The sequence below is a fragment of the Eptatretus burgeri genome, chromosome 10 (assembly GCF_056783735.1).
Source record: "Eptatretus burgeri isolate ZD-2024b chromosome 10, Ebu_testis_v1, whole genome shotgun sequence".
Classification (NCBI taxonomy): domain Eukaryota; kingdom Metazoa; phylum Chordata; class Myxini; order Myxiniformes; family Myxinidae; genus Eptatretus; species Eptatretus burgeri.
Genome location: NC_140970.1, coordinates 27805109 through 27823877, shown reverse-complemented (window position 1 = coordinate 27823877; position 18769 = coordinate 27805109). Strand labels below are relative to the sequence as shown.

Genomic DNA, 18769 nt, shown 5'->3' with positions numbered 1-18769 from the left:
TAAAAGTGGATAACAATTACAGACAAGTACATAAGTGCCACTGCAAGGTCTTACTTTTTTAGTGTTTGACACAATTGTAACTGCCAAGTCGTTACTTTAATGACCAAATACTAATTCGGTGTCCTGATCTACATGCGTCAGTTGGAGCTTCTTAGATCTGAAACTGAACCACAAGGTCCACAATTTGTATTGTCTGTGTCCCTGACCCATTCTAACCTAACTCCGGCCAACTTTCTCAAGACCTATCCTTGTTTCTCAGCATTTTTTCACTTCGGTTGCCTTTGCCTGGGATGCTGGTGTTGCTGCCTGCCGAGCCTCTTTGGTGTCTCCTACAGCTATGTTAGCACGGGTTTCATACTTCACTGGGACATTCACTTCTGGGTGTGGTGGCAGGGGGAGTGGGCACTCGACCAACAGGACTCCATCTGGAGAGAGGGAAGAATTCACGGAAAGAGGATCTGCTCCTTCAGGAAGTCTGGAGGGAAGGGATGGGGGACAAGTTGGAGGGTGCCATGGACACCACAAAGTTAAAAATACAATCTCAAATTGTACATTTTTCTGGATGTGTAATTAGTTTTGAAGTAAAAACACAACCACATCGTCAGACAAGGCTCAGGCATAAGGTTTCAGCAAAAGGTTCCCTCATAAAATAGCATGTTGCAGTGCTAGTATATTTGAGGGGTGGAAGGTTGTGAGATGCTCATCATTATCTCCTCTGCACCTTCATATCTCCTGATAAGGATGGGTCTTACTGAAACATCAGGTCACGAGCCATTATTCGTTACATTGATCAAAGGTGCATGTTGGAGTTTGTACACAAACCACCTGTGGGACAAATGCAGTAATAGACATCGATATACATAGAGTATATGGGATTCGACCATGGGATATACCAGCATATTGAGACATCAGTTGAGATGGAAACACGAACAGAGCTTGGTCCTCATGGTTCCCATCGTGTGCTGCCTTTTTGGCTGCTGGTTGCATCATTGGTTAGGAGCACGGCTATGCCGCTAATGCAGTGCCCCGATTACCAGTATGCTGGTGCTCATTTCGCTGACCTCAGAAGGATGACAGGCTGAGTCAACCCCCTGGTGTTAATTCAGTTGCAAACAGGGCTCGAACTCAGGACCCTAGGATCCCAAGCCACCACCCTAACCGCTAAGCCAACTCCAGGCTTGGTCCTCATGGTAAAAGCAAGTTGGTTGTCGGTTGTACCATCATGTGTGTTAATATCAAATTGTTCAGAGTGGTGTGGCTTCAATGAACTAGTGTTTAGAGATTGAAGGTCACTTACTGATATTTTCGAGTAAAGCAGCGTGAGACGTAGCCATGTTCATCCTGTCGCTCTTCGTGCTTCCCTGCGAGGAAACTTTGAAGTTAACCTTTTGGTATCAATCACCATCCGGGCAGCATTTTTCATTTTTTAAATACTCCTTATTTAATTATTTGAGATTACCCGGTAACGATACAGACGGAGCAATTACTCTGAGAGTGTGCAGACTAACTTAGATTCTTCAGGACAATAAAATCTCAGGAACATTTTGAATAATAGGATCACTGGACTTGGAGCTTATCTGTGCCTTGGCTTAATACTGTAACTCGAATTTGGTAGAATTCTGACTGGTGGGTCGGATGAGGAAAATTTTGAAGGAATTTCTGTGATTTTTTCCAAAAAATTTACGAAGTCTGCCATTTTGACACATTTTCGGTCATGCAATCAGCATGGCTTCCACAATTTAACATCAGGACCCTATCCTAATGTTGTAACCCAAATTTGGTAGCATTCTGAGTGGTGGGTCGGGAGAAGAAGATTTTTGAAGAAATTTACTATGTCGGCCATTTTGACATACTTAAAGTCATGTGACCGGAACGAGCTTTGCAATTCCTGTTAACAGGCAGGAGAGGAACGTTGCTTCCAAATTTCAGCCGGATCAGCCCAGTGGTTTGGCCGCAGAAGTTGAAAAAGGAGACGGATGGACGGACGGACGATGTGCGGTGACGATACCTTATCTGAAATGAATTCCAGATAAGCTAAAAATTCAACTTCCTTCTGAACTGCGGTTAACCACAGGCAGAGTGATGAATGCTGGATGCCAGATTTGTGATGGGTTTGCTTACCAGAAATTTCCACAAAACCATCCTTGGTCTTCACGGTGATCTCCTCTGGGGTAAAGTGCGTTACGTCCAGAGCCACTCTCCACCGGTCAGAGGTATGGCGGAACTCGGACATCCCGCCAGAGCTGAGCTGCCGGGCTGGTGGTGCTCGACCATAACCCGACGTGGCTTGGCTAGCGGGGGCGAATCCGGATGGCCATCCGCGCAGGTTGACCGCTCGTGACCACTCCGGGTACCCCCAGGAAGCAGGTTCAGCTGGTGGTGCATTTGCAGCAGTGTTCTGGAGGTAAAGAACATGAGTTACATTTTTGGGAATACTGTGGCTGCACTTGACATTGAATGATTGGGAAGCTGTTTGTGACACATTACAATCACAAGCAGTTATTTAGCCTTAGGCATGGTAAGGTAAAACACATATGAGCACCTACCTGCACATGGTTCGACGACAATGGGTGAGTAGGATAGCCTAGGTCTGAGAGGTATGCACACACCTCTCTGAGCTGTCTAGCCTGGGTTTCAACCCCACAGGCAGGGCGAGGCATCAATGTGTGTGCCATCCTTCAGATGGACGACATTAAACTCGGTGTCCTCTCTACTAGCATTAGTTGATGGACGTTAAAAATTTCAGTTTCTTTCATCCTTCATGATGAGAAGCCGAGTTACCACCGGTTCCCTGAACAAATTACAAATTCCTGCTCTAACCTACACGACGCACTGCATCAGCAGCACAGCTGCACATCTAGCAAATTATGCCACCCGTAGCTCTGAACTGCATACGAAAAAAGAAGACTGCACCATCAGCGGGAAGAGAGAGGGTGCTGAATTGTAGAGCATGTCAACTGCACACGTTATGAACAACACATGATGGGTTTTATCAACTCAATGTTGTTGACAAAGGTGTGTTAACTCCAGTAGGAAGCAAAACTATGATAACTGCCTTGGGAGGAAATGATGTGCTCACTGCCTTGTATAGGGCTCCTGGTGTGAGGGAAGAGCATGAAAACAGGGTTCATGAAGAATTCAGAAGGGCATGTGGTAAGGGAAGAGTATTAATTGTTGGAGATTTTAATTTTCCGGGAATAGATTGGGTCCATCAACAGGGAAAGGATAGAGCAGATGAGGATTTGATAGATCTAGTCCAGGATTTTTTTTTAAGTTTGCAGATAAACCCATGAGGGGGAATAATACAGTGTTAGACCTCATTTTCAGTAATGAACCCAATATGGTGAAGGTGAAGGAAGGGCAGCATTGAGGGACAAATGAACATATCAATATTGGGTATGCATAGTGTATGTGTGAATGTAAGGATTGTGGTACAAGTTAGAGTTCGAAATAACTGAGATGTTAACAGAGCACATAAGCATGATGTTAACACAGCAAATAAGTATGATATTAGAGTAAATAAGTGTGATAATAGAGTAAATAAGTGTGATAATAGAGTAAATAAGTGTGATGTTAGAGTAAATAAGTGTGATGTTAGAGTAGATAAGCGTAATATTACATGAGATAAGTTTGATATCAGAGTAGATAAGTGTGATGTTACATGAGATAAGTTTGATATTTGGGTAAATACGTGTGATATATTGGAGGAGATAAGTGTGATATTATGGTAGATACATGTGATATTAGTGTAGATAAGTGTGATATTATGGTAGATACATGTGATATTAGTGTAGATAAGTGTGATATTATGGTAGATACATGTGATATTAGTGTAGATAAGTGTGATATTATGGTAGCTATGTTTGATATTGTGGGAGATCAGTGGTATATTAGAGTAGATAAGTGTGATATTATGGTAGCTATGTTTGATATTGTGGGAGATCAGTGGTATATTAGAGTAGATAAGTGTGATATTATGGTAGATACATGTGATATTAGTGTAGATAAGTGTGATATTATGGTAGTTAAGTTTGATATTGTGGGAGATCAGTGGTATATTAGAGTAGATAAGTGTGATATTATTGTTGATAAGCATGATATTAGAGTAGATAAGTGTGATATTATTGTTGATAAGCATGATATTAGAGTAAATAAGTGTGATATTAGGCTAGATAATTGTGAAATTAGGGTAGATAAGTGTGATATTAGAGTTGATAAATCTGACATATTGGAGGAGATAAGTGTGATATTGTGGTAGATACATGTGATATTAGTGTAGATAAGTTTGATATTATGGTAGCTAAGTTTGATATTGTGGGAGGTCAGTGGTATATTACAGTAGATAAGTGTGACATTACATGAGATAAGTGTGATAATAGGGTAAATACGTGTGATGTATTAGAGGAGATAAGTCTGATATTATGGTAGATAAGTGTGATATTATGATCGATATTTGTCATATTAGAGGAAATATGTGTGGCATTTGAGTATTAAATGTAATATTAGAGTAAAGCAGTGTGATGTTAGAATAGATCAGTGTGAAATTAGTTGAGGTAAGTTTGATATTCGAGGAGATAAATGTGATATGGTAGATAAGTGTGATTTTTGAGTCGATAAGTGTGATATATTAGAGGAGATAAGTGTGATATTATGGTAGATACATGTGATATTAGTGTAGATAAGTTTGATATTATGGTAGCTAAGTTTGATATTGTGGTATATTAGAGTAGATAAGTGTGATATTATTGTTGATAAGCATGATATTGGAGTAAATAAGTGTGATATTAGGCTAGATAATTGTGAAATTAGGGTAGATAAGTGTGATATTAGAGTTGATACGTGTGACATATTGGAGGAGATAAGTGTGATATTGTGGTAGATACATGTGATATTAGTGTAGATAAGTTTGATATTATGGTAGCTAAGTTTGATATTGTGGGAGATCAGTGGTATATTAGAGTCGATAAGTGTGATATTATGGTAGATACCTGTGATATTAGTGTAGATAAGTTTGATATTGTGGGAGATCAGTGGTATATTAGAGTAGATAAGTGTGATATTTTAGTCGATACATGTGATATTAGTGTAGATAAGTGTGATAGTGTAGATACATGTGATATTAGTGTAGATAAGTGTGATATTATGGTAGATACATGTGATATTAGTGTAGGTAAGTGTGATATTATGGTAGTTAAGTTTGATATTGTGGGAGATCAGTGGTATATTAGAGTAGATAAGTGTGATATTATTGTTGATAAGCATGATATTAGAGTAGATAAGTGTGATATTATTGTTGATAAGCATGATATTAGAGTAAATAAGTGTGATATTAGGCTAGATAATTGTGAAATTAGGGTAGATAAGTGTGATATTAGAGTTGATAAATCTGACATATTGGAGGAGATAAGTGTGATATTGTGGTAGATACATGTGATATTAGTGTAGATAAGTTTGATATTATGGTAGCTAAGTTTGATATTGTGGGAGGTCAGTGGTATATTACAGTAGATAAGTGTGACATTACATGAGATAAGTGTGATAATAGGGTAAATACGTGTGATATATTCGAGGAGATAAGTGCGATATTATGGTAGATAAGTGTGATATTAGAGTCGATATTTGTCATATTAGAGGAAATATGTGTGGCATTTGAGTATTAAATGTAATATTAGAGTAAAGCAGTGTGATGTTAGAATAGATCAGTGTGAAATTAGTTGAGGTAAGTTTGATATTCGAGGAGATAAATGTGATATGGTAGATAAGTGTGATTTTTGAGTCGATAAGTGTGATATATTAGAGGAGATAAGTGTGATATTATGGTAGATACATGTGATATTAGTGTAGATAAGTTTGATATTATGGTAGCTAAGTTTGATATTGTGGTATATTAGAGTAGATAAGTGTGATATTATTGTTGATAAGCATGATATTGGAGTAAATAAGTGTGATATTAGGCTAGATAATTGTGAAATTAGGGTAGATAAGTGTGATATTAGAGTTGATACGTGTGACATATTGGAGGAGATAAGTGTGATATTGTGGTAGATACATGTGATATTAGTGTAGATAAGTTTGATATTATGGTAGCTAAGTTTGATATTGTGGGAGATCAGTGGTATATTAGAGTCGATAAGTGTGATATTATGGTAGATACATGTGATATTAGTGTAGATAAGTTTGATATTGTGGGAGATCAGTGGTATATTAGAGTAGATAAGTGTGATATTTTAGTCGATACATGTGATATTAGTGTAGATAAGTGAGATAGTGTAGATACATGTGATATTAGTGTAGATAAGTGTGATATTATGGTAGATACATGTGATATTAGTGTAGATAAGTTTGATATTATGGTAGCTAAGTTTGATATTGTGGGAAATCAGTGGTATATTAGAGTAGATAAGTGTGATATTATGGTAGATACATGTGATATTAGTGTAGATAAGTTTGATATTATGGTAGCTAAGTTTGATATTGTGGGAAATCGGTGGTATATTAGAGTAGATAAGTGTGATATTATGGTAGATACATGTGATATTAGTGTAGATAAGTGTGATATTATGGCAGTTAAGTTTGATATTTGGGAGATCAGTGGTATATTAGAGTAGATAAGTGTGATATTTTAGTCGATACATGTGATATTAGTGTAGATAAGTGTGATATTATGGTAGATACATGTGATATTAGTGTAGATAAGTTTGATATTATGGTAGCTAAGTTTGATATTGTGGGAAATCAGTGGTATATTAGAGTAGATAAGTGTGATATTATGGTAGATACATGTGATATTAGTGTAGATAAGTGTGATATTATGGTAGTTAAGTTTGATATTTGGGAGATCAGTGGTATATTAGAGTAGATAAGTGTGATATTATTGTTGATAAGCATGATATTGGAGTAAATAAGTGTGATATTAGGCTAGATAATTGTGAAATTAGCGTAGATAAGTGTGATATTAGATTTGATAAGTGTGACATATTGGAGGACATAAGTGTGATATTGTGGTAGATATATGTGATATTAGTGGAGATAAGTTTGATATTGTGGAAGATCAGTGGTATATTAGAGTAGATAAGTGTGATATTATGGTAGATACATGTGATATTAGTGTAGATAAGTGTGATATTATGGTAGATACATGTGATATTAGTGTAGATAAGTTTGATATTGTGGGAGATCAGTGGTATATCAGAGTAGATAAGTGTGATATTTTAGTCAATACATGTGATATTAGTGTAGATAAGTGTGATAGTATGGTAGATACATGTGATATTAGTGTAGATAAGTTTGATATTATGGTAGCTAAGTTTGATATTGTGGGAAATCAGTGGTATATTAGAGTAGATAAGTGTGATATTATGGTAGATACATGTGATATTAGTGTAGATAAGTTTGATATTATGGTAGTTAAGTTTGATATTTGGGAGATCAGTGGTATATTAGAGTAGATAAGTGTGATATTATTGTTGATAAGCATGATATTGGAGTAAATAAGTGTGATATTAGGCTAGATAATTGTGAAATTAGCGTAGATAAGTGTGATATTAGATTTGATAAGTGTGACATATTGGAGGACATAAGTGTGATATTGTGGTAGATATATGTGATATTAGTGGAGATAAGTTTGATATTGTGGAAGATCAGTGGTATATTAGAGTAGATAAGCGTGATATTGTGGTAGATACATGTGATATTAGTGTAGATAAGTGTGATATTATGGTAGATACATGTGATATATTAGTGTAGATAAGTGTGATATTATGGTAGCTAAGTTTGATATTGTGGGAGATCAGTGGTATATTACAGTAGATAAGTGAGATATTATTGTTGATAAGCATGATATTGGAGTAAATAAGTGTGATATTAGGCTCGATAATTGTGAAATTAGGGTAGATAAGTGTGATGTAAGAGTAGATACATGTGGTATTAGATTAGATAAGTTTGATATTACAATAGATAAGCATGATATTAGAGTAGATAAATGTGGTATTAGATTATATAAGTTTGATACTACAATAGATAAGAGTAGATAAGTGTGAAATTATGGTTGATAAGTGTTAAATTTGGGTAGATAAGTGTAATATTAGAGTGGATAAGTGTGATGTTAGGGTAGATAATTGTGATATTCGAGTAGATAAGTGTGATATTGGAGCAAACAAGTGTGATGGAGTAGAAAAGTGTGACATTGGAGAAGATAAGTGTAATATTAGAGTAGATTTGTGTGATATTTGAGTAGATAAGTGTGATATAAGAGTAGATATGTGTCATATTAGAGTAATGAGTTATTAGTGTGATATTAGAGTAAATAAATGTCCCTGGTGTTGGCTTAGTGGTTCGGGTGGTGGCTTGGGATCCTCGGGTCCTGAGTTCAAGCCCCGTTGGCTGCTGAATTAATACACCAGGGGATTGACTTAGCCTGTCATCCTTCCGAGGTCGGTGAAATGAGTACCAGTGTGAACTGGTGGAGGGGCACTGCATTAGCGACAGTCACGCTTCCAAGAAATGAAGCTACCCCGGCAGCCAAGTTGCCATATGAAAGAAGAAGAAGGGTAATTAAATGTGATATTATGGGAGATAAGTTGTGAAATTTGGGTGGATAAGTTTGATATTATGGTAGATAAGTGTGATATTGGGGTAGATACATGTGATATTGAAGTAAATAAGTTTGATATTTGGGGAGATAAGTGTCATATTAGGGTCAATAAGTGTGATATTAGGGTAGATAAATGTGATATCAGTGTAGATTAGTGTGATATTATGGTAGATAAGTGTGATATTATGGTAGATAAGTGTGATATTAGGGTCAATAAGTATGATATTAGGGTAGATAAATGTGATGTCAGTGTAGATTTGTGTGATATTATGGTAGATAAGTGTGATATTATGGTAGATAAGTGTAATATTGGGGTCAATAAGTATGATATTAGGGTAGATAAATGTGATGTCAGTGTAGATTTGTGTGATATTATGGTAGATAAGTGTGATATTATGGTAGATAAATATGATGTCAGTGTAGATTAGTGTGATATTATGGTAGATTAGTGTGATATTATTGTAGATAAGTGTGAAATTATGGTAGATAAGTGTGATATTATGGTAGATAAATGTGATGTCAGTGTAGATTAGTGTGATATTATGGTAGATAAGTGTGATGATGTCTGTGTAGATTAGTGTGATATTAGGGTAGATAAGTGTGATATTATGGTAGATAAGTGTGATATTATGGTAGCTAAGTTTGATATTGTGGGAGATCAGTGGTATATTACAGTAGATAAGTGAGATATTATTGTTGATAAGCATGATATTGGAGTAAATAAGTGTGATATTAGGCTCGATAATTGTGAAATTAGGGTAGATAAGTGTGATGTAAGAGTAGATACATGTGGTATTAGATTAGATAAGTTTGATATTACAATAGATAAGCATGATATTAGAGTAGATAAATGTGGTATTAGATTATATAAGTTTGATACTACAATAGATAAGAGTAGATAAGTGTGAAATTATGGTTGATAAGTGTTAAATTTGGGTAGATAAGTGTAATATTAGAGTGGATAAGTGTGATGTTAGGGTAGATAATTGTGATATTCGAGTAGATAAGTGTGATATTGGAGCAAACAAGTGTGATGGAGTAGAAAAGTGTGACATTGGAGAAGATAAGTGTAATATTAGAGTAGATTTGTGTGATATTTGAGTAGATAAGTGTGATATAAGAGTAGATATGTGTCATATTAGAGTAATGAGTTATTAGTGTGATATTAGAGTAAATAAATGTCCCTGGTGTTGGCTTAGTGGTTCGGGTGGTGGCTTGGGATCCTCGGGTCCTGAGTTCAAGCCCCGTTGGCTGCTGAATTAATACACCAGGGGATTGACTTAGCCTGTCATCCTTCCGAGGTCGGTGAAATGAGTACCAGTGTGAACTGGTGGAGGGGCACTGCATTAGCGACAGTCACGCTTCCAAGAAATGAAGCTACCCTGGCAGCCAAGTTGCCATATGAAAGAAGAAGAAGGGTAATTAAATGTGATATTATGGGAGATAAGTTGTGAAATTTGGGTGGATAAGTTTGATATTATGGTAGATAAGTGTGATATTGGGGTAGATACATGTGATATTGAAGTAAATAAGTTTGATATTTGGGGAGATAAGTGTCATATTAGGGTCAATAAGTGTGATATTAGGGTAGATAAATGTGATATCAGTGTAGATTAGTGTGATATTATGGTAGATAAGTGTGATATTATGGTAGATAAGTGTGATATTAGGGTCAATAAGTATGATATTAGGGTAGATAAATGTGATGTCAGTGTAGATTTGTGTGATATTATGGTAGATAAGTGTGATATTATGGTAGATAAGTGTAATATTGGGGTCAATAAGTATGATATTAGGGTAGAGAAATGTGATGTCAGTGTAGATTTGTGTGATATTATGGTAGATAAGTGTGATATTATGGTAGATAAATGTGATGTCAGTGTAGATTAGTGTGATATTATGGTAGATAAATATGATGTCAGTGTAGATTAGTGTGATATTATGGTAGATTAGTGTGATATTATTGTAGATAAGTGTGATATTATGGTAGATAAGTGTGATATTATGGTAGATAAATGTGATGTCAGTGTAGATTAGTGTGATATTATGGTAGATAAGTGTGATGATGTCTGTGTAGATTAGTGTGATATTAGGGTAGATAAGTGTGATATTATGGTAGATAAATGTGATGTCAGTGTAGATTAGTGCGATATTAGGGTAGAATTGAGGGAAATAGTCAGCAAGCAATGGATAATGGCCACACAACTCGCTTCAGACTCATCAGAAAGTGAATTTGATGACGAATTTTGTGATCAAGAATCCCCAGATTACGCCGATCGTCAAAATCATGATGTAGAAGGTGTTATCAGATGGTACATGTATAAACCCCGAGGTCGAGATGACGTCATGGGAGTGGCAGGGCCAATCGACTGTAAAAGAGCACCAAAAAACATTAAAATCTTCCTTTCAAGATATTTTATTGAAGAAAAGAACATTGTTTAAGTGTCAAGTGAAGCCATATCTATTCATGAAACCAAACGTGATTCTCTGATTCTGTGGACCTTTAAATGATATGTTTAACAGCTCGTTGACCTCAGGACCGGTCCTGTAGGATTGGAGAGTAATAAATGCAGCACTGTGTTATTTAAGGAAGGATCCAAAGACGAATTGGGAAAACGATAATCCAGTGAATATCTGAAACGTCAGCTTTCCCTTCCTTCCCAGGGTGGTTATAGGCTATAGCATTCCTCAACGAACGCTGTTGATTCCATCCATTTCAAGCAGACTTGTTGGTTTAACTTCGGTTGTGGTGAACATATTATCTATCATAATTAGGCATCACATTGGATCGAACTAGTAATAGGCGTACACAACCATCCTTGACCATGTCGTGGAACGTCGCTTGAGGCCCTCACTTCCTTTTTCCTCCTCACTCACCTTTTCACCTTTTGGACGATTGGAATGAAACTTTCAACAAAGGAGCGCCTACCCATGGATAATGATTTTTTTTGTTAAAACAAAGTTACATTTCGATGAGTGGATGGAAAAGGCGGTCGGTGTTCCACAAGTCTGTTTTCTGTTGGCATGGGTTGTCCGGTGTTTCACGTTGTACGAATAAACGACCTTAACCTTGCTTCACTCGGCCACGGCCAAACTAATTAAATACAATCAGCACGTCCTTACCAAAGGGAGGTAATGCGTTAACAAATTTCTTGGAGTTCTTTGAAGCAGTTTCTGGTTCGTTGGACTTGGAAAAACAGTGGACATAGTATATCTAGACTTTAAGAAGGCATTTGATAAGGTACCACATCAGAGGTTGTTAGTTAAGGTGAGGGCTTGTGGAATGGCTGGTCAGGTAGATAATTGGATTGCAAACTGGTTTAGCGATAGGAGAGTGGGAGGCTATCTTGCTGGAAGCTGTTCATCCTGTGGCTCTTCATGTTGCCTTGCGAGGATACAGAAATTAAGTCAGCTTTCCAGATTTGTAGACAACATGAAGATTGGAGGTAGTCAGCTTTCCAGATTTGTAGACAACACTAAGCTTGGAGGTAGTCAGCTTTCCAGATGTGCAGACAACACTAAGCTTGGAGATAGTCAGCTTTCCAGATTTGCAAACACCACTAAGCTTGGAGGTAGTTGGCTTTCCAAATTTGCAAACAACACTAAGCGTGGAGATAGTCAGCTTTCCAGATTTGCAGATAACACAAAGTTAGAGGTAGCCAGATTTGCAGAAAACATGAACCTTGGAGGTAGTCACCTTTCCAAATTTGCAAACACCACTAAGCTTGGAGGTAGTTGGCTTTCGAAGTTTGCAAATTTATAACACAAAGCTTGGAAGTAGTCACCTTTCCATATTTGCAAACACCACTAAGCTTGGAGGTAGTCAGCTTTCCAAATTTGCAAACAACTCTAAGCTTGGAAGTAGTCACCTTTCCATATTTGCAGATAACACTAAGCTTGGAGGTAGTCAGCTTTCCAGATTTGTAGACAACACTAAGCTTGGAGATAGTCAGCTTTCCATATTTGCAGACACCAGAGTGTTGAGGGGGTGATCAGATTCAGGAAAGTCCAGATACTTTAATAGATTGGGAAAAACATTGGCAGATGGAGTTTAACATAAGGAAATGTAAGGTGCTGTGGATGGGTAGGAAGAATGAAAATGGGGATTATATAATGGAAGGGGCAATCTTGATGCATGTGACACAGAAGAAGGATCTATGGGTGGTACTAGATTCGGCGTTGTGGGAGGGGAAGGTAAGCAGATGGAGCAGTGCCAAGCAGTTATAAGCAAAGCTAATAAGGTTTCAGGTTCTATTCCCACCCCCCCCCCCCCCTTTCAGTGAATGTTAAAGGAGAATACATTACAAATCAAAAGTGGTTGTGTTAATACCATTTAGGACTTTAGTGAGGGATCATCTCGAATATTGTGTGCAGTTTTGGTCACCACAACTCAGGAAGGACATAGATACCATAGAGAGAGAACAGCGTAGGGCAACGAGATTGATTCTGGGCCTAGCAATACTTAGCTCTGAGGAGCGGCTGAAGGAGACAAGGCTTTATACACTAGAAAGGAGTTCGTTATATGGAGATATGATTGAGATGTTTAAGATAATGAAAGGTAGAGATAAGTGCAGATGAATTATTCAGGAGAACAAACAGTGACAGGACCAGGGGCCGATCATTGTCCATTCATATCCTGAGAGTAACAACCATGAGACTTAGGACAGTATGAAGAGTTTTTCACTCAGAGAAGTAGTTAATGCATGAAATGATCTCTCTGGAAAGGTAGTGGCAGCAGAAATATAAAGACAGGTTTAAATTTGAGTCAGATATGAACTTAAAGCATTGGACATGGACAGCTGTATGGAGGTGACAGTGATGGTAACTTGAGTTGGTTGGTAATTGTATACCTGTGTTATGATTGCGATGTCTGTAAGAAGGTCTCGTAATATAATGAGGTGAATGTACTTTTTTATTCATTTCTCACCCTACAACCGTCCTTATCTCCCCCCCCCCCTCCCCAAAATCTATTATATATACAAAGAAAAAAAATACACCCAGATGATAGATGATGTCCCTGTTACTGCACCCCCTCCCCCACCCCACCACCACCCTCCCCCACCCCCAGTAAAATTAAGTGAACCAGTAGATTGAACTAATATGGTATTGATGTCACCTCGGCATGATGGACCAAATGGCCTCCTGCATCAAAGTTCCTTGTTTATCCTTGTGACCGCTGTGGGAAGTAAAGTTAAGCTGAGGTTTCAGATGTTAACCTTTTCAGGCACAGGAACTTTTCGACAAGGTCTAGTTTTCGTCTGTGACGACCAAGACCCACATTACCCAGACAGTTTAATGATAAGTGGGACTTTATGACTGACTTGAAACAATCGGTTCTCAAGGGAGAACGGCCAGTTTAAGAGCCAATACTTGTCACGGTGTTCTTTGTTTGTATGCAGTACAAGGCTGTGCGGTAGCATCATTAGCTGAAGGCACGGATGTGCCACTGATGTGCCACAATGTCCCCTGTAGGTTAGGGTAGGAATTTGGAATTTGGCCATGGTACTGGTGATAGCTCACATACTCTTCGCAAAGGACACCATATGGGATCTCTAACGTCCACAAACTAATTTCAGCAGATGGGATGCCCAGTTTAACATCCATCCGAGGGACAGCACACACATTGATGAATCACCCTGCCTGTGAAACACTGGGATGGGATGACAGTTTTATATCTGGGTCGGGATACATATACAGATACATATATAGACCCTTTCAACTCGGGTTAACAGATTTGTACATCCAGGTATGTTTGGCTCAACCTTCCTTTGTTTCCCCCTTTATTTATTTATTTATTTTACCTCTGGGGGTGGTGGTAGATCAAAGGGCATGGCAAAGTCCTGGTCTAGAAGACGTCCCGTTTGAGGGTGCCAGTCTCTGAATGGGTCCCAGCTCGGGTGGCGAAAGAATGGCCGTGAGAATGGAATTTGTCTTTCTGCCATTTTCTTTTCCTGTACATGTGTTACAAACTCCAATCAGACTTGTTTTTAACAGTCATACTGATACATCTTGATCTATGACAAAAACTGGCAGCTATCTGCCTGGAGAACTTACACTCTACTCGCACAACAGTGCTGGATTAACCTTTCATGGACCTGGCGTCAAACAAATTGGAGGGCCACCATTTGGGGAACCTTTGTAAAGACAGGAGATCAACACAGAAGTTGCCTTAAACACAGCACACAGCAACACAGATTTTATCACATCAATAATTTCAAGTGTTTGTGTTTGCTTGTACATTTGTTTGTTACTGTTGCACGGGAAGCAAACAAAGTGTACGCATATAATGTGGTAATATAAAAGTAGGAGTTGGAGGCTCCAAATTTTGGGTGTAGGTACTTCAGAATCTGGATGTGGTTTTAAGCTACCAGACGTTGGCCTTGAAAGCCATTTTGAGGCCACCAAAGGCCACTATAAAGTGTATATTGAGATGTGGGGTCAGGCAGTGCTGCCGCAGCCAAAAGGAAAACACCATGAGGGGAATAATTTCACAGCTTTTCATTGTCCAACATATCCCGAAACCCCCACCGGGAAAAGGACACCACCATTTTGGAATAACTCCATACGCATGTCATTCATATGCTCTCTCAGGATTTTTGGAAATGCAATGTACCACTTCCTTTTTTAACACACACTGTATATAAAAGTACTCAAAACAACATATTATATAACTACAACAAATTTATATCACTTAAAGGACTCATCGTGTTGTACACGATTTGGTGAAATTCATTACAATTTATACAGGTAGGTTAAAAAAATTAATCAAACATGGACAGAGTGAAAGAAACAAAAAGGGTCAAAGAATAAATATAAAAGGAAAGTGATTGTGGGAATATAAAAGGAAAATAATTGTGGGAATATAAAAGGAAAGTGATTGTGGGAATATAAAAGGAAAGTGATTGTGGGAATATAAAAGGAAAGTGATTGTGGGAATATAAAAGGAAAATGATTGTGGGAATATAAAAGGAAAGTGATTGTGGGAATATAAAAGGAAAGTGATTGTGGGAATATAAAAGGAAAGTGATTATGGGAATAGAAAAGGAAAGTGATTGTGGGAATAGAAAAGGAAAGTGATTGTGGGAATAGAAAAGGAAAGTGATTGTGGGAATATAAAAGGAAAGTGATTGTGGGAATAGAAAAGGAAAGTGATTGTGGGAATAAAAAAGGAAATTGATTGTGGGAATATAAAAGGAAAATGATTGTGGGAATATAAAAGGAGAGTGATTGTGGGAATATAAAAGGAAAGTGGTTGTGGGAATAGAAAAGGAAAATGATTGTGGGAATATAAAAGGAAAGTGATTGTAGGAATATAAAAGGAAAGTGATTGTGGGAATAGAAAAGGAAAGTGATTGTGGGAATAAAAAAGGAAATTGATTGTGGGAATATAAAAGGAAAGTGATTACAGGAATATAAAAGGAAAGTGATTGTGGGAATATAAAAGGAAAGTGAGTGTGGGAATATAAAAGGAAAGTGACTGTGGGAATATAAAAGGAAAGTGATTACAGGAATATAAAAGGAAAGTGATTGTGGGAATATAAAAGGAAAGTGATTGTGGGAATATAAAAGGAAAGTGATTGTGGGAACATAAAAGGAAAGTGATTACAGGAATATAAAAGGAAAGTGATTGTGGGAATATAAAAGGAAAGTGATTGTGGGAATATAAAAGGAAAGTGATTGTGGGAATAGAAAAGGAAAGTGATTGCATGAATATAAAAGGAAAGTGATTGCAGGAATATAAAAGGAAAGTGATTGCAGGAATATAAAAGGAAAGTCAGTGTGGGAATATAAAAGGAAAGTGATTGTGGGAATATAAAAGGAAAGTGATTGTGGGAATATAAAAGGAAAGTGATTACAGGAATATAAAAGGAAAGTGATTGTGGGAATATAAAAGGAAAGTGATTGTGGGAATATAAAAGGAAAGTGATTACAGGAATGTAAAAGGAAAACGATTGTCGGAATATAAAAGGAAAGTGATTGGAGGAATGAATCATAATGTTGGATGGATTAGCAAGGGAACACTGGATCGATGTAAAACCAAAATTGTTTTCACAAGGATGATGGATAAAATACAGGCTTCAGACAAAGCGGTGTTTGTCTGTGCATCAAACGTCCGAGGAAAGTCTCAGGCTGGATCAAACAAATAGTTCAATGATCCATCACACATTTGGCATCAAAACGCCTCGCATAGTCCATAAAAGGTCCTCATTTCACAACTCATTGACCAACTCAACCTACACATGGACATCTCTTTAAGATCTTTCAAACCCGCAACGACCTTTTCACTAATTGCACAGTTTAGCAAACATTTTAACACGGAATGTAAACGCCACGGCTAAAAATTATAATAATAATAATTAATAATGTGAAAATGAACATGTCTTGAAATGTATTTAAGTTATAAATTTTGCTAACCAATGTTCGAGAGAGTTGTGAAAGTTAGGAAATGATGGATATGTCGGCTTCCGAACTTACCCTTGTTATTCGCCCTCTTTTATCGTGCTCGCGTTCTCCCGATGCCTTGTTATATAGTCGTAACAGTGGGTGGGTAAGGGGAGCGTGGAGGGAGGTTATTGCAACAGTGGGACGGAGAGTTGGTGGTGTGGGTGGGGGTTGAGGGGGTGGAAGGTTGGTGAGGAGGGGAGGTTGGGAGGGGGGTGATGAGGTGATGAAGTTGGGGGGGGGTCTCGATCACAGGATACCTGGATAAAGAGGTGTATGGCAACGCGTAGTTTTCAAGAGGAAAACAAGACAGTAGCAAAGGGGCAGAGTGGGATGGGATGCGCGTTTGAGGGTTCATGTCAGATCTGAATTTAGCTCCTAGCTAAGAGGTGAAAGTAACAGCAGCACTCGAAGGCACTCCTGCCTAAACTTCACGTAGCCTGGACCGAGTTGGACAGTGGGAACAGCACAAGAATCGTCCACAGGATCTGGGATCGAGATCAGAACCTTGTAAATTTCACCCTTTGGGAAGCTCTGTTGGGGTGCTGGTGTCGTGGTTCGCTCACTGTTTGCTACCCCGCATGAATGTAAGGGTTAATAGGGGAGTTAACTCAGCCAAAGGATGATTGCGCCTGGGAAACTCCAATTATAGACTCAGACTGCAGCTGTCTTGTCTCTGGCATGCACAGCTCGTGACGCAATCAATCAAAATAAGTGAACAGCGCACGTTTCAGGTCAGAGTTATGTCTTTGGTTGAGTGATTGGCAGAACGTGTAAATAAGATAACCGTTAACAAGAGATTACGAATGAACCATGTAAACGCCTATAAAGAACAAGATCAGTTGGTCCATCTCATCCTATTTCACCAAATCCCTTTAATGACTTGTTCGAGGTTCGCTCGTCCAAAATTGCTTCGTCGTACTGATTTCGGCAAAGCTGGTGTCTCCTCTCTCTCTGTTCGTACTTGTGTTTAGCGGACAACATAACGGTTCCAGCAGCGTACAAACAAAACGCTTTTGGGGTTGTAACCTACCAATCTTCTTTGTTCATATGTAGCACATTCACAAGGCTGTGGGGTAGCATCATTGGCTGAGGACACGACGGTGCCCCTGGTGCAACTAGGTACGGCGCGCACATTCATGAATCGCCCTGCCTGTGAAACACCGAGATAAACCTATCGATGAGGGTCACCAACGTCTGCAAAGAAATGGTCTTTCACTTTGCAGATATAATTAAAGGCTGCAAGTAGGCGTACAAAGGGCGTTCCGAGGATCCTAGGGACAAGATACAGACAACAGTCTAAGATACGCCAACTTTCACAAACTTGATCAATTTGTCTTGCAATCTGTCTATGTCAGTAAGATGGAAGTTTTCAGGTTCTCCCTTCGTATCATTCACATTCAGTTGCTTGTGTAAGGCTGACAATATAGCCTCGACAGGATGGTACGCACACTCATCTCAAAGCTGTCTCGCCTGGGTTTGAATCCCGACCTAGCTAAAATATAAGATGTCATCTCGGTGTTTCACAGGCAGCGTGATTCATCAATGTGTGGGCAGTCCTTCGGATGGACGTTCAACTGGGTGTCCCATCTGCCGGCATTAGTTTTTGGACGTTAAGATCTCACAGTGACCTTCACGAAGAGTAGACGAGCTATCATTAGTACCCTGAAAACAAATTACAACATTTCTGGTTTAACCTCAAGACGGCATTGCATCAGCAGCACAGCCCGTCAT

At 38.4% G+C, this 18769-nt stretch overlaps 1 protein-coding gene across 2 annotated transcripts in view; it reads right to left on the bottom strand.

Moving 5' to 3' along the window:
* HSPB1 (heat shock protein family B (small) member 1) overlaps positions 1-17220 on the bottom strand; it is a 17243-nt gene extending 23 nt beyond the window's left edge. Inside the window, exons 1-5 of one of the 2 annotated variants that reach the window (XM_085897566.1) lie at positions 17069-17220; positions 14395-14544; positions 2122-2398; positions 1298-1361; positions 1-475 (exon numbers count right to left, since the gene is read on the bottom strand). The exon at positions 1-475 is cut by the window's left edge and continues 23 nt beyond it. In XM_085897566.1, the coding sequence (XP_085753692.1) occupies positions 256-475; positions 1298-1361; positions 2122-2398; positions 14395-14535 (702 nt within the window). In that variant the 5' untranslated portion in view covers positions 14536-14544; positions 17069-17220 and the 3' untranslated portion in view covers positions 1-255. Of the gene's footprint in view, positions 476-1297; positions 1362-2121; positions 2399-14394; positions 14545-14647; positions 14734-17068 lie in introns of those variants that run through there. The other variant, XM_085897567.1, reaches the window with a different exon arrangement.
* Between the last annotated feature and the right edge of the window lie 1549 nt (positions 17221-18769).